We start from the raw sequence: 15435 nt of genomic DNA on the forward strand, positions 1-15435 counted from the left end.
TGGATTTATCATGGTGAGTGCTTCTGCATTTAAAACATGCTTCAGCATTACAAAATAAAGTTTCATCCACGTGAGGGGAATCTTTCTTATCTACTAAAAATAGGGTATGCCTAATATCCATTTACATTTTTAACTATGCAGTCTAATATAGATCAATTATTATAATACTTGCTATTTACAAATATTATACATGCTATGATACTGATGACCCCCACTAGGACACATTTTGTTGACTGACGTGGATATGGAAAAATGCTTTGATGAATCCTTGTTGAATTCCATTAAGATTCAACTATTTTTCTCTACCAGGAAGGCTTAGATCAAAACCATCACATTTGATTTGTATATATGACTTTTTTTCTTCAGTCTCTGAAAGTGTGCTGTTGGCCTATTGCCTTCACTGTGGAGCAGGACTGGAGCGAATACGACTGTTTGTAGTCAGGACCAGGGAGTGCAAGGGATCTTGAAAATTCTTGGCATCAAGAAAACGGTTCATATCTGTCTATATGCTTTCATAATAAATTACCTAGTTCATATGATTTTAATTTAACTTTCCACCTACCTTCAGCTGGAGCACCAGAGCCAGTTTTAGCACAAGTACTCCAAGCAAGTGCTTGTGGACTTTATAAGGTCTGATGCCCCAAGTGCTTTCTATCTTCATGTTACTGTGAATCTGCTGTTCTGTCCAAGGTGTTTTCATGAAGACTTTTGACATGAGGTTACTCTTTGGAAAGGGATAGGGAATGGTAACCAGATAGCTTGGATGTATTACACACACAAAGATACCCACAGAATAGTGTTAAGCCACTTACTCCTTTGTAAGCAAAAGTCCAGATATACTCTGAAGTACCACAGGAATTCTGCTTGTGGTTTGATGCAGAAAAGTGAGACAGGAAGTAGAAAAGATAGAGGTCTTTGAAGCTGAGGTCCTGCTTCAGAGACATGTAGTGGGAACTGCAGGAAACATGCAGGCAAAGGTGAAGATGTAGAGTAAGAGAATGAGGAAGAAGCAGCAGGGCTGGTATTCTACCACAGGTGAGAGACTGGGAAACCTGTGTGCAGGATTGGGAACCTGCTCAGAGGGAGAGAGAAATACTATAGACTGGTGGCAGAGGGAATGCAGCTGAAGGTATGGAGCAGGGTTTAAAAGGAGCAATGGGCAGGGTCACAGTCAGGAGGAAGGATGGAGAAACAGTGATTTTAAGAAACTGCTTAGCCACTTGCCTCTGAACCCACACTGGCCCCTCATTAGTTGAATTAGAATATTATTATAATGCAAATAACACTTAGAAAACTTAAAGCGGCATCCTAGTGTTTGCATAAGAGTGTTGGCTATGTTATAATGACTGAAACATCTTTCATAGCATTGTAACATATCCTGCAGTTTATAGTTTTCTATATGGAATAATTTTCAATAGGCATTAGTTTTATTTCACACAAGTGTGTCTGGCTAGGTAGTATCTGTACCCTGTCACAGAATTATCTTTTAGAAAATGAGAACATCCTCCACAGCATAGAGGGTGGAGCTGGCAGGACTGGGCATTTTTAGGAGATAATCCATCAGCTCAAACGTCGCTTGTCATCACAGGTGCCCCGATTCAGGAGACGCACCCAGTGCTGGGAATGGAAAAGTTGATGCGGGTGTATGAAGCAGTAGGTTGATATCATCTGAGCAGGAAACCAGAAAAGCTGTTCTATTTAATCACTCAAATAATTTCCAAACCCTCTCAGACTGGGTGTGGGATGTGCGAGTATTTGTTGTGAGCATGTGCCTCAATCCTCAAAATACCTTTTTTCTTTCCAAAAATCTGGTACTAACAGACCTTTTGATTTCTGTCAAGGACAGTTACAAAGTGACTGTCAGCGAGTAGCTGTGGTGTATACCAGCAGCATGATTGGATTCAAAATTTGCCATGGAGCTGGCAGCACATCCCAGTTAACTGGAGGTGAAGACACACAGGCACGCCAGCTCTCAAAGCTCCTTAGCATTACCCACAGCCCAGCTGTTGCGTCCCAGTTCAAAACATGTACTGCAGTGAAATAGGACTCATCGCATTTGCCAGGCATTGCTGAAGGTGAACCTGATGCTGGCTGAGGCAGCTGGGACATGAGATTTTAAGGGAAGGGAGAACTTCTTTCAAAGATCTGCCAGTCAGGTGAAGAGAGGTCTGGTGATATCTTGTCTCCACTGCAGCTGATGGCAAAAGTCCTGCTGTCGTCAAAGGGGTCAGGATTTCACCTTCCATGTACATCCTGTTGACACTGGGCCAGACTCTAAGGGATGCTGAATTTTCTGACTGTTACGTATATAACTTGCATTAAATTACTTTCTTTCTTTTATTCCCTTCAACATTTCTTGACTGCACTCAAATGCACACACCTATTGGTTGCAATAGATGAACTAAGCTTAAATACAAAGGAAATTTTACTGGAGGCTGAAGAAGAAACAAGGACTCTACACAAGTTTCTGTCCCAGCTACATATCACATTTCTGAGACAAATCTAGAGGCTGAAGGCCTCTAGTTGTCATTAATTTGACTGCAAGGTCATTGTATGATGTGAACAAATTACAGTGCATTCAGGCTCGGTGAGAGAAACTTCATCATTTGAATTTGAATTACTAACATAACATAGGCCCACATGGACAATCTAGAGATGATTAGAAAACAAATTTCTAGTTGATAGGATACGCTGTCATTTTAAAAGTCTTCTTCATTCCAAACATAAGTAAAGGGATGTGTTTACATTTTTCTGTGGGAGTATTCTGTTAAATTTGAATCATTGAACTTTTTCACTTTGGTGATGTCAAAATTGATAAAACTATTCATGTGTATATTTAGTGCAATGTTAAAACTTCTGCAGCCTATTTTGAAACAGAACACAAAACATAATGCTCATTAAAAGAGAAATGGAATATCTTATTATCTGCCAACAAATCCTATGAAAAGAGCTGCATTTCAGAGAGATGTATTTTGAAGGAAAACTATTCCACTAAAAAGTTTTCAATCACCTCTGATTATAACAAAGCAACTGTTATGTGAATTTGGGCCAATGAAAATACAGAAGCAGTACAGAATGCAGCAATAAGTTTACAGCACTGAAGAGACAGCACTGTGTGACAGTGGTTTTCTTACTCCTGCAAACAGATTTCCCCAAAGACAATTTAGCACACTGAGAAGAAAAAAACCCCAACCACCAGGGGATTTATAAAGATGGAAGCCCACTAGAACAAAGGATAAGTAGCACCTGCTTTTTGTAGTCTGAGCTTTTTTTAGTCCCAAGTAGCTTCCTCCAACCAGAGGGAATTCAGTGACCGCAAGACAATTTGGGCTGTGATGGGTGAGCTACTGTGAGGCATGGCACATCTCTCTCTACTCATCTGCCTGAGCTGCCTTTCAGAGAGAACCATCATGCACTTCAGAACATGGCTGGGATGCTGCCAACATGTGTACCTACTAAGGCATCCAATGAGAGTTCTGCATTTGCCATTCCTGCAGCACTGGGCTTCTGTTATCTTTCTACACAGATTATAAATACAAGTATGAATGGGTACACAACAAGCAAATATAAAGACAGCTGGATATTCACAGCAATAAGTTCTCATAGCAGGACTAGGTGTCATATAGGAAACCACAGGCTAACTCACTTACTTGGCAAAATTGTTTTATAGCGATTTTTAGTTCCATGACTCGGGATGTCAATTTCTTTGGGATCCACAAAATTCATTGGTATTTCCTATAAAAAATAAATTAAATCAGATCGATGTTTCCAAAGGAGCCATGCAGGAAATTATCACCAGAAGGCCATCTGCTGTTACACAACTGTCTTTTGACATCAAAGGTATTAAGAAAAAAAGTGGTTCCCACCTCAAGCCTGTCAACACCCTTCCTTTAATAAACACAGGGAGTTGCATACTGAAGGGGTGACTTCCAAGGAACACTTCTGATGAATTATTAAAAAAAAAGTTTTTATGGGATTAGGAGCAAGGTTAAAATGCACAATAGTTCTAGAAAAGTGGGGTTCAAAAGTGCAGTACTGTGTCAGAAAAGAGCAATATTTTACATAACTGGAGGAGGAACTTTGAAAATAATTAAATATTGATATACAGGAAACACTTTTTTAAAATGTTGTGCTAAGCCCTTAACAACGTCTTTTCAAAGACTTCACTTGCCTTTTATTTAAACTACTAGAATGAAGTGCCTTAGTCTTTTGCATTCAATGACTCAAAATTAATAAAAATCTAAATCTATTTCTCTTGCTTCTCATTTTGATCTTTTAGTGACTGATTTGCACCATCTTCTTTAAATATGCAGATGTGCAAGTAACTAATGTGACAGTTTCCTTGAAGTTTCAAAAATATACAAATGATAAACTCCTGATGAACTTAAAATTAATGTTTTTCAAGTTATTTGTCAGCATGAAAAGTAGAAATCCCCCAATTTTGCACGAACAAGATGTTTAATTTCTTTTAAGGGAAGGTAAGAATCATTTTGATTTTGAGGTGCCAAAACAGTGTTTTTACAGTTGAATAAAAACAACCCTTTTAAAATGGCAAGATGAAACATGAAGGGTTTTTTTCCTGATTGTGGGGGATGTTTTACCAACCAAAACAATCTGGTAAAATCACATTAAAAATGCTTCAGCTGACTCAAATCTTCATCTTTTTACTAGGGTCTTTTTTTTGGCCACCATTATTTAAATTATCTTAGAGTAAGCTGGAATTTGATCTTCAGTAAATCAGTACTTCTACTTAAAAAACAGTAATTACTAGAGATTTGGAAATTTCGTGCTAGCCTCGGACATTTATCCTAAGAGACAGCGGCATAATAAATAATTGCGTCTTACAGACACATAGGAATGTGAAGAGGATCTTTTGGATTCAATCACTGCAAAATCTACTAAAATATTTTCCTCCAAAATCAGGTGGTTTCTAGCTCTAGAGGTGCAGCCCTGCCCAGGACTTTGGCACAGATGAGATGCAAGGCCGCTGTCCTTCAGACACAAGCTCTGGTCAGGCTCAGCATAACTGACTTCTGCAAGTTTTTTTTTTTGAGGAACAGTGATGATGCCTCTAACCAAGGATGCACCCAACAGCAGATCTTTACACAGGTTCACCAATCAGGGAGAGCTCCTCTCTCACTTTTCTGCTTAAAGAGATGGCAAAGATAAGTAAAATTTAGATGGTTTATAATGAAATGCTGTGATTCATTTCTGCTTCTCAGCTTGGTTCTGAACATGATATATGTGAGCCTTATTTTTCTGCCTTCTCTGCCTGATGTGAATGCGCTTTGCAGATCTTCTTTATTCTCCCTGTTCTTCCTCAGTTTCTTCTTTGCTCTTCAGCTGACTCCTCAGAAGAAAGACATGCTGTGTCAGGCCAGCCAAAGTGGTGTTGCTAAGATACTCCTTTCTTGCAGGTACTTCACCCTGTCCTTTTTCAGCTCGCTGTACTGCCATCTATATGATGCTTTTGCTATATGTGGGATCTTCTCACTTGTAAGACTCCATTCCTGTATAAATTTCATCCCTATTACCTTAGGTCAAACCATCTCATCTCTGTCCTGCTTCTAATGCCATTTCCTCCTCTACAAAACTACAAAATAACCTCCCACACCCTCCTCGTATTTATCTCTGACTTTCACCACTTCCCAATGGTGACCTCTGTGAGACTTTTACCCTTGGCCCTTGGGCTCCAAATTGTTCCATGTGGCTGACCTAGAGCTTCCCCAGCTCAGTTCTGGGTGAGTATAAAGACCACCAGTGAATGGCTTCTGAAAGGTTTCCCTGCTGAACTATATATCGAGAGAGAGCAAGATGCTAAGCCTGTGGTTCATGTGATCTCTGTCTGTCATCTACAGAGACTGGAAAAAGATGTGTGACGAAGAGAGAGTCCTCTGCCTGCCCAGCCAGTGATGGTGGTCAGTGAGGCTCTTCCAGCTGCCTGGCTGTCTCCCTTGCTACGTCTGCTGAAATTTTTAAATAGTTCATCATTTGGCCAGTTACTGACAGATGCCATCAGGTTGAAAATAGAAACACATTTCTCTGGGCCAACAAGGTCCATTAATAATATTCACCACTTACATCCTGTAAACACTTTCTAATCAGTGGGCTCCTCCCAGTTATAAGCACTTGTGAGGCCAAGGGCACAGACAAAAACTTGTGGAAATACATCGTGCATCACAGCCACAGACAAGTCACTTATTCGGAAACTGGCTGTGAGAAACAAGAGATTATTCTAGAAAAAAAAATAAATCAGAATTTTTATTTATTATTGGGATAACATTCCTGCTAACAGGGGAGCAAATAAGCACAGCAGAGTGCAAATAACATGAACATGTGCAAATTAGCGTACAAAGTCTGTAGCTGTATAGGCTATATATATAGAATTGTTTTATAAAACACATGTATTTAATTAAATAATTGCAAAATATGTGCAGCAAATAAGCTACACACATTCATGTGCTCAGTCACTTGCATGCAATTATAGATGTGTGTGCATACTGTTCATGGGTTATTTTCCCTCTCTGAGCAATACTCTTCTAATAACAGCTATTCTGGCTCACATCAGCCTTTCAATGCTACAACTGTTCATACATTTGAAGAGATATTATTTGGGTCTCTGAAAGAAAATGTGGCAAAATTTAGGAAAATTGAGGCAGGTAGTCATTATACTGATACCTTTATTTTTATGTGGACCAATTTTTATAAATTTAACAATCTGGCTCTTTTTCATTCAGGACTGTATTTCCTGACATTCCAGTATTTTGGGAATAATAAATTTTGTCACTAACTTTGGATATTCTGTCTTTTGAATAGTGGCAGCTCAGGCTACTAAATAAGTATATGCTGGCTAACTTCTATTTCTTCTTCTTTGCAAATCAGGTATATTCTCCCAGATAAAAATACCCCAATTTTTTGTCAGCATTATTAAAAAAAAAAAGGAATATAGCTTAATAAATATTACAGAAAAATATTTTGCAAGTAATTTAAAATTTTTTACAATAAAAATAAGTAATGTCCCCATAATTGAAGAACTCAAAATAACCTGAAACTGCTCAAGTTTAATTTTCCACAGATACTCTAAACGTTTTTCCACTTTTTTCACACTTGGAAGTTTTTCATGGGAGCTAATAATTCTAATGTCCAAAAGACTGTCTTACTATATTTCTTTAGCTAGTTAAAACAAGCTGAGTGAGCAGAATGGGCAAGGCTTATGTATGGCGTTCTTTGCATGCCTCGAGTTCCTACTAAAGCTATTATCTGTAGCAAGGAAGATAGTAAACAGATACAGTTCAACAGCCGCATCTTGAAACACGTTGCAAAAAATGGTTTAAAAATGGAATAGGCAAGTCATGGTCTTTTCAATAAAATTCTGTGGAAACAGCGAATGGCCAAAGTCATGTTGTGCCACACTGAGAGACAAATAAAGTATGACTCTCTATCTACCCAAAGCTGTGCACAAGTGCTGTGTGAGAGGATTTGGGTAAACAGGATTCTATGCGGTGCCAAGTTGCCTGTACGAACTGTCTCCTAACATGGGAGGTGTAAGGATGATGAAGTTATTTCTTCTGACTTTCCTGCCTAAGCAGAAGCATGGCAGAGAACCTATGGCATAACTGGTGATAAAAGTATTTTGGATTCTTGTAATTTTTTTCTGTATACACTGTCTGACCAATTTGTTAAAACAATTGAGGGATTTATTTTTCTTAAGCAAATGAATTTTACTATAAACCCTGGTTTTTTGAAGATTAATAAAGGGACTGCTTTGTAGGATGACATTATTCACAATGAAAAGTGATTTTTAGAGTAAGATGGCATTCATCATCTATTGACTTACAAGCAAATTGGAAAAAAAATGAAACCCAAGGGTTCATTTGCTCTGGCATGTTTAATAAGAAGTGCATTGTTTGTATGTCTTTGTTAGACCTGTAGTCTGCTCAAGGTGTTGTATAGGTCTTCCAGCTCTTACATGCCTTGCTAGGTAATACTTGTAAAAGCAAAAAAAGTTAGGCTTAGGTTGGGTAGCTGATCATGTTAGGTTCCTCCTCTCTGGTATCCTCTGATAGAAGCTGGTAGCAAGGCATCTCAGGGAACTAGAATAGGACAAGCTTTTCTTTGTATAGCACTGGTCATCTGATACTGCTCATTTGGCATGAGAAACCATGAATAATCACTCAGTATTCCCCTTCTCCTTGCAATTAGGATTTTATAGACTTCTGTTAGAGCCTCTCACAGGCTCTCTTTCCTAGGCAGAAAGGAATTCCTGGTCAATTGAGTATCTCCTGATGCAGAAGCTGCTCTGTTCTATAGTTATGTTCACCATATTCTATATGTTCTTTGAGATGGGGAGATTGGAGCAGCCTGCAGTTGTGAATGCACTATAGATTTTTTCCAATCTCATAAAAATGTTTTCTATATTATCCTGTAGTTATTTTCCCAAGATTCTTAGCTTTCTATTTCAGAACACATCAAAATATACCAAATTATTTTCTCCCAAATGCATAATATTTTATTTATCAACCTCATATTTCCTCTGTCTCATCACCATTGTAAAATTACCTTCTGTAATTTCTTTGAAGTCTATTTTTAATTTTACTACCCTTGGTAATCCAGTGTCACATCAAACTTCTCTTTCTAACTATTTATTCCATGTGCCAGATGACTTATGAGCATCTTTCTCAGTATCAGCTCCAGAACAGATGCCTCTGGGACTCCACCTGTGACCTCCTTTTACACTGAGAAGCAACCAGTCCTTCTGGTGCTGCACTGTGTTGATTATTCATCACTCGATTGCATTTATTCATGTATCTATGGGCTTCTTTCTTTATTTTAATTTTTTCCAGTTTCTCTGATTTAGACATCAGATTTCTAGGCATGCAGTTCTCTGAATTTCTTCTGGAGTCCTTCTGAAAAACTGCTACCTCTAGCCCTCTGATTCCTCACCTGCTGAAGCACAAGTGTTGGTTACACTTGGCCAGTTAATACATCAGTAAACTCCTTTAGGGTTCCTGAGTGACCACTAGCTTACTCCAGTGAGTAACTTTTATTAATTTCATTGATTTGTTCTAGAATCTCTTCCATTAACACTTCATTTTCAGACAGATCACTGGAGGCAGTGATCTGCTTAAACCTATTCTTGCCACAGATGCAAGAAGTTCCCTAAGTTCTTTTAAAGTCAACACAGATGCAAATAATGCAGTCACTTCTCACCTACTGCTTCAACTTCTCCAGATCACTTTTCTGCCATTTTGATCATCAGTTGATCCTTGTATCCTTTGGTAAGTTCTGTGCTTTTGATCTGTTTAAAAATGAAGTTATGATGCTTTTAATTCAAAGTCTGTTTTGGCCTGCCTTACTCAGCTTTCCCATTCAAATGGCATCAGTTTATGCTCTTTTCTATTTCTAAAAGATGTGTCCTATCTTCTGATAGCTTCTTTCATTTGGGTGGATTGCATTACCAGTCTTTTTCAGAATCACAGAATCACAGAATATGGCAAGTTGGAAAGGACTCACAAGGATCAAGTCAAACTCTTAGCCCTGCACAGGACCCTCCCCAAGAGTCATACTATGTCCCTGAGAGTATCATCCAAAGGCTTCTTGAACTCTGTCAGGCTTGGTGTTGTGACCACTTCCCTGGGGAGCCTGTTCCAGTGGCCAACCACCCTCTAGGGTATTTGCTAATATCCAACCTAAACCTCCCCTGACACAACTTCAGGCCATTTCCACAGGTCCTGTCACTGGTCATCACAGAGAAGAGATCAGTGCCTGCCCCTCTTCTTCCCCTCACAAGGAAATTATAACTGCAATGAGGTCTCCCCTCAGTCTTCTCCAGGCTGAACAGACACAGAGACTTCAGCTGCTCCTCACACGGCTTCCCATCAAGGCCCTTCACCATCTTTGTTGCCCCCTTTGGATACTCTCTAATGGCTTAATGTCTTTCTTACATTGTGGTGCCCAAAACTGCACACAATATTCAAGGTGAGGCTGCCCCAGTGCAGAGCAGAGTGGGACAGTCCCCTCCCTCGACCAGCTGGCGATGCTTTGCCTGATGCCCCCAGGACATAGTTGGCCCTCCTGGCTGCCAGGGCACTGCTGACTCATATTCAACTTGCTGTCAACCAGAACCCCCAGGTCCCTTTCAGTGGCACTGCTTTCCAGCATCTCATTCCCCAGTCTGCACAAAGATCCTGGGTTGCCCCATTCCAGGTGCAGAATTCAGCACTTTCCCTTGTTGAACTCTCTATGGTTGGTGATTGCCCAGTCCTCTGATTTGTTGAGGTCTCTCTGCAGGGCCTCCCTGCCTTCCCAGTTTTGTGTCATCTGCAAACTTGCATCCCTTCCAGTCCTGGATCTAAGTAATTTATGAAGATGTTGAAGAGCACGGGGCCCAAGATGAGCCCTGTGGAACCCCACTAGTGACAGGTCACCAGTCTGATGTTTCCCCATTCACTATTGCCCTCTGAGCTCGACTCCTGAGCCAATTGCTCATCCACCACCTGATGTGTTTATCCAGCTGTGTGCTGGACATTTTGTCCAGAAGGATTCTGTGAGAGACAGTATTGAAAGCCTTACTGAAATCCAAAAAGATGACATCACCTGGCTTCCCTTGATCAGCTAGGTGGGTTACCTTGTCATAAAAGGAATTCAGGTTGGATAAGCAGGACTTTCCTTTCATGGAGCAGTGCTGACTGTGACCAATGACTGCATTGTCTTTTAGGTGTCTTTCAATACCTTCCAGAATAATATTATTCTCCATAACTTTACCAGGCACTGAAATGAAACTGATAGGCCTGTAGTTTCTGGCGTTCTCCTTCTTGCCCTGCTTGAAACAGGGACAATGTTTGCCATCTGTGACCTCTCTGGATTCTCAAAACTGCTCAAAAATCATTGAGAGAGGTTTTACCATGACATCAGCCAGCTCTTTGAGGATTCTGGGATGAATCCCATCAGGCACCATAGATTTGAAAGGATCCAGCTGAAGCAGCAGATCCTACACAATTTCAGGGTTGACAGGGAGCTGATCATTCTTGCAGTCATGGTCCTCCAACTCAGGGCACTGTGACCCCCTTGGTCCATCATTCATGTTGAAGACAGAGGCAAAGAAAGTGTTAAACACCTCTGCCTTATCTCTGTCCTTGTTTGTGAGATGACCATCCTCACGCTGTAACAAGCCGATGATATTTCTGTACTGCCTATTGCCATTAATGTACTTGAAAAAACTCTTTTTATTGTCCCCCACATTTCTGGCCAGCTTCAACTCCAACTAATATGTTGTAATGTGCTTTCCCTGACTGATATTTTCTGCTCTGACTTGTTTCTACCTAGCCACTTTCTTCATTTTAGATTCTTACCCTTTTTACTAATAAGTACACTTGTAAAGCACTTCAGTTTTTTTGGTCTTGAGTATATTAGGCCGCTGTATGGCATGCTTGTTACAGATATTTGGATCTTGAGACAAAAGTCCCTTTTGGACAGGGATTGCGGGTGTCTCTGTCTGCTCCAAAAAGTAATTTATAGTGACTAAAAATTTAGGGCTCAAATTGGAAACATGTATGATGTTTATATGGAAATAAACAAAATCTCCAATTATTACTGTGTTTTGTGTCACCACAGCTTTCATGATCTCTTTGAAACTGTCACAGTGTTACAGTTCTGGCTGTTTGTACTGTAGCTCTCATATGGAACTTATCCCGTCTATGAATGGAATTTCAAACCCAGAGGAATCTGTACTATCCATGGATATGACTGACATAAAACATAAACATAAACCACCACCTTGAAGCTATCTAATCCGCCCTGTAGAAATTAGTTGTACCTTGACATTAACGTGTTGCCCGACTATTTTTTCCGCACAATTTCTGTTGTTTCAGTTATGTCAAAAATCCTCATTTAAAGCTTATTGTTAAACTCACCATGAATTCTGTTTGAAGTAAATGAGAACATGCAACTGCGTCTCGAAGCTGCTGCCGTGTCAGGACGCGACCAGCTGACTGTAGGTATTCCATCGCTACTTTTTCTCGTGGGGTTGGCACAGTGACGAAAGGTTCGACACTTCCCAAGCTGCTCATATCCAAAGTCAGTGACACATTGGACCCTCGTCTGCATTAGAAAATAATTAACACACTTATATGAGATCTGTGTTACCATAAGTCCCATTTTCATGCAGCCCGACTTTCTGTATAGTCCCTGATAGATTTGGGTAAGCAATGAATGCAAGAGTGGTTTCACTGGTAGTACTGAGTGGCCAGAAAACCAAGATTAAACATACTGCCCGTTCAATCTAACAACCTGCAAAAACAGTGCACTAGGGAGCAACTCTTTGGATTATTCTTAGAAGCAGAAACTGTTCCCTATATGCTACCTTATCATTATGAACGTCAAATGCGAAAGTGGTATCTCAGTAAGGAAGAAATATTTCACAGAAAAAAACCAGGGAATATATATTCTATATAATTCTAATTGATACATATAACAACCTGAAATAATTTTCACAGTTATGTCAGGTGTATTTTTAAGAATCTACTGAAATATATAGAATGGAGGGGGAAAAAGTGATAAAATCAGCAGAAATAAGTGGAAAGAGTGAGAACATTGTGAGTACCAGAACAGCAGAAAACGTGTCATATTAGGTAGGAGGGAAGGGCGAGGCAATAAACCACAATAAACAAGCTATGTCCCAAGAGGAGGAATGGTCACAGGCTTAGAGGGGTTATTTGGAAATGCCAAAAGTCTCTTGCAGGATGACCAAATTCATAACATTTCAATTTCTGTAGCACCGTTCACCATTGGTCTACGTCAAAAGTTGCTTGTGTTAATACTTGCATTTTAGTGCCCTTTCATTATTTATCACTGGCCCACAGGTATTTGTTTACACGCACATTTGAGCAATGTAACCGCAAGAGCATAACACATTTTTTTTGTTCAGGTACAACTTTGATGCACCTTTCTTCCTCTTATACCTGTCAGTAGTAATTTTATTTTAAATTAAAAGATTTATATCATGTCAGTCTGCATGAATAGAAATTACTCCAGTCACTCACCTGTCACTTAGCACAGCACAAAGCAACAATGCCCAGGAGACAAGGCCAACTGGTGGAATCAGTGAATCTCACATTGTGCCATTGTGTTCACAAGCCCACTTCAGCTTAGGTGATGGGTGGGTGGCAGCAAAAGCTTTGCTGCCCAGGCCCACAGATGGTAACAGTGAGTCAGTGATGGAAGTGGAGGCGGAAGGGGCAAGAGGGAGCCGAGGTGGCTGCAGGTGTCTGGCTGCCTCCAGGGGTAGATGGGGACAATTTCTGTTGTCACAAGAAAGTGTGTGGGTTATGACTCTGCTATTTTGCTAAAAGGTAGGCAGAAGTGAAGAGCACGGGGCCCAAGATATGAGCCCTGTGGAACCTCACTAGTGACAGGTCACCAGTCTGATGTTTCCCCATTCACTATTGCCCTCTGAGCTCGACCCCTGAGCCAATTGCTCATCCACCACCTGATGTGTTTATCCAGCTGTGTGCTGGACATTTTGTCCAGAAGGATTCTGTGAGAGACAGTATTGAAAGCCTTACTGAAATCCAAAAAGATGACATCACCTGGCTTCCCTTGATCAGCTAGGTGGGTTACCTTGTCATAAAAGGAATTCAGGTTGGATAAGCAGGACTTTCCTTTCATGGAGCAGTGCTGACTGTGACCAATGACTGCATTGTCTTTTAGGTGTCTTTCAATACCTTCCAGAATAATATTATTCTCCATAACTTTACCAGGCACTGAAATGAAACTGATAGGCCTGTAGTTTCTGGCGTTCTCCTTCTTACCCTGCTTGAAACAGGGACAATGTTTGCCATCTACGACCTCTCTGGATTCTCAAAACTGCTCAAAAATCATTGAAAGAGGTTTTACCATGACATCAGCCAGCTCTTTGAGGACTCTGGGATGAATCCCATCAGGCACCATAGATTTGAAAGGATCCAGCTGAAGCAGCAGATCCTACACAATTTCAGGGTTGACAGGGAGCTGATCATTCTTGCAGTCATGGTCCTCCAACTCAGGGCACTGTGACCCCCTTGGTCCATCATTCATGTTGAAGACAGAGGCAAAGAAAGTGTTAAACACCTCTGCCTTATCTCTGTCCTTGTTTGTGAGGTGACCATCCTCAGGCTGTAACAAGCCAATGATATTTCTGTACTGCCTATTGCCACTAATGTACTTGAAAAAACTCTTTTTATTGTCCCCCACATTTCTGGCCAGCTTCAACTCCAACTAATATGTTGTAATGTGCTTTCCCTGACTGATATTTTCTGCTCTGACTTGTTTCTACCTAGCCACTTTCTTCATTTTAGATTCTTACCCTTTTTACTAATAAGTACACTTGTAAAGCACTTCAGTTTTTGAGTATATTAGGACGCTGTATGGCATGCTTGTTACAGATATTTGGACCTTGAGACAAAAGTCCCTATTGGACAGGGATTGTGGGTGTCTCTGTCTGCTCCAAAAAGTAATTTATAGTGACTAAAAATTTAGGGCTCAAATTGGAAACATGTATGATGTTTACATGGAAATAAACAAAATCTCCAATTATTACTGTGTTTTGTGTCACCACAGCTTTCATGATCTCTTTGAAACTGTCACAGTGTTACAGTTCTGGCTGTTTGTACTGTAGCTATAATATGGAACTTATCCCATCTATGAATGGAATTTCAAACCCAGAGGAATCTGTACTATCCATGGATATGACTGACATAAAACATAAACATAAAACACCACCTTGAAACTATCTAATCCGCCCTGTGGAAATTAGTTGTACCTTGACATTAAAGTGTTGCCCGACTATTTTTTCCGCACAATTTCTGTTTTTTCAGTTATGTCAAAAATCCTCATTTAAATCTTATTGTTAAACTCACCATGAATTCTGTTTGAAGTAAATGAGAACATGCAACTGCGTCTCGAAGCTGCTGCCGTGTCAGGACGCGGCCAGCTGACTGTAGGTATTCCATCGCTACTTTTTCTCGTGGGGTTGGCACAGTGACGAAAGGTTCAACACTTCCCAAGCTGCTCATATCCAAAGTCAGTGACACATTGGACCCTCGTCTGCATTAGAAAATAATTAACACACTTATATGAGATCTGTGTTACCATAAGTCCCATTTTCATGCAGCTGATCCTGAATTATTTATGCACCCCGACTTTCTGTATAGTCCCTGATAGATTTGGGTATGCAATGAATGCAAGAGTGGTTTCACTGGTAGCACTGAGTGGCCAGAAAACCAAGATTAAACATACTGCCCGTTCAATCTAACAACCTGCAAAAACAGTGCACTAGGGAGCAACTCTTTGGATTATTCTTAGAAGCAGAAACTTTTCTCTATATGCTACCTTATCATTACAAACGTCAAATGTGAAAGTGGTATCTCAGTAAGGAAGAAATGTTTCACAGAAAAAAAC

At 40.2% G+C, this 15435-nt stretch overlaps 1 protein-coding gene across 1 annotated transcript in view; it reads right to left on the bottom strand.

Moving 5' to 3' along the window:
* PTPRR (protein tyrosine phosphatase receptor type R) overlaps positions 1 to 15435 on the bottom strand; it is a 142410-nt gene that overhangs the window by 22002 nt on the left and 104973 nt on the right. Inside the window, exons 7-8 of the mRNA XM_050324996.1 lie at positions 14895 to 15081; positions 3651 to 3735 (exon numbers count right to left, since the gene is read on the bottom strand). Coding sequence (XP_050180953.1) covers positions 3651 to 3735; positions 14895 to 15081 — 272 coding nt within the window. The remainder of the gene's footprint in view (positions 1 to 3650; positions 3736 to 14894; positions 15082 to 15435) is intronic.

This window comes from Myiozetetes cayanensis, unplaced genomic scaffold, assembly GCF_022539395.1.
Source record: "Myiozetetes cayanensis isolate MyiCay16 unplaced genomic scaffold, myiCay2020 scf3, whole genome shotgun sequence".
Lineage (NCBI taxonomy): Eukaryota > Metazoa > Chordata > Aves > Passeriformes > Tyrannidae > Myiozetetes > Myiozetetes cayanensis.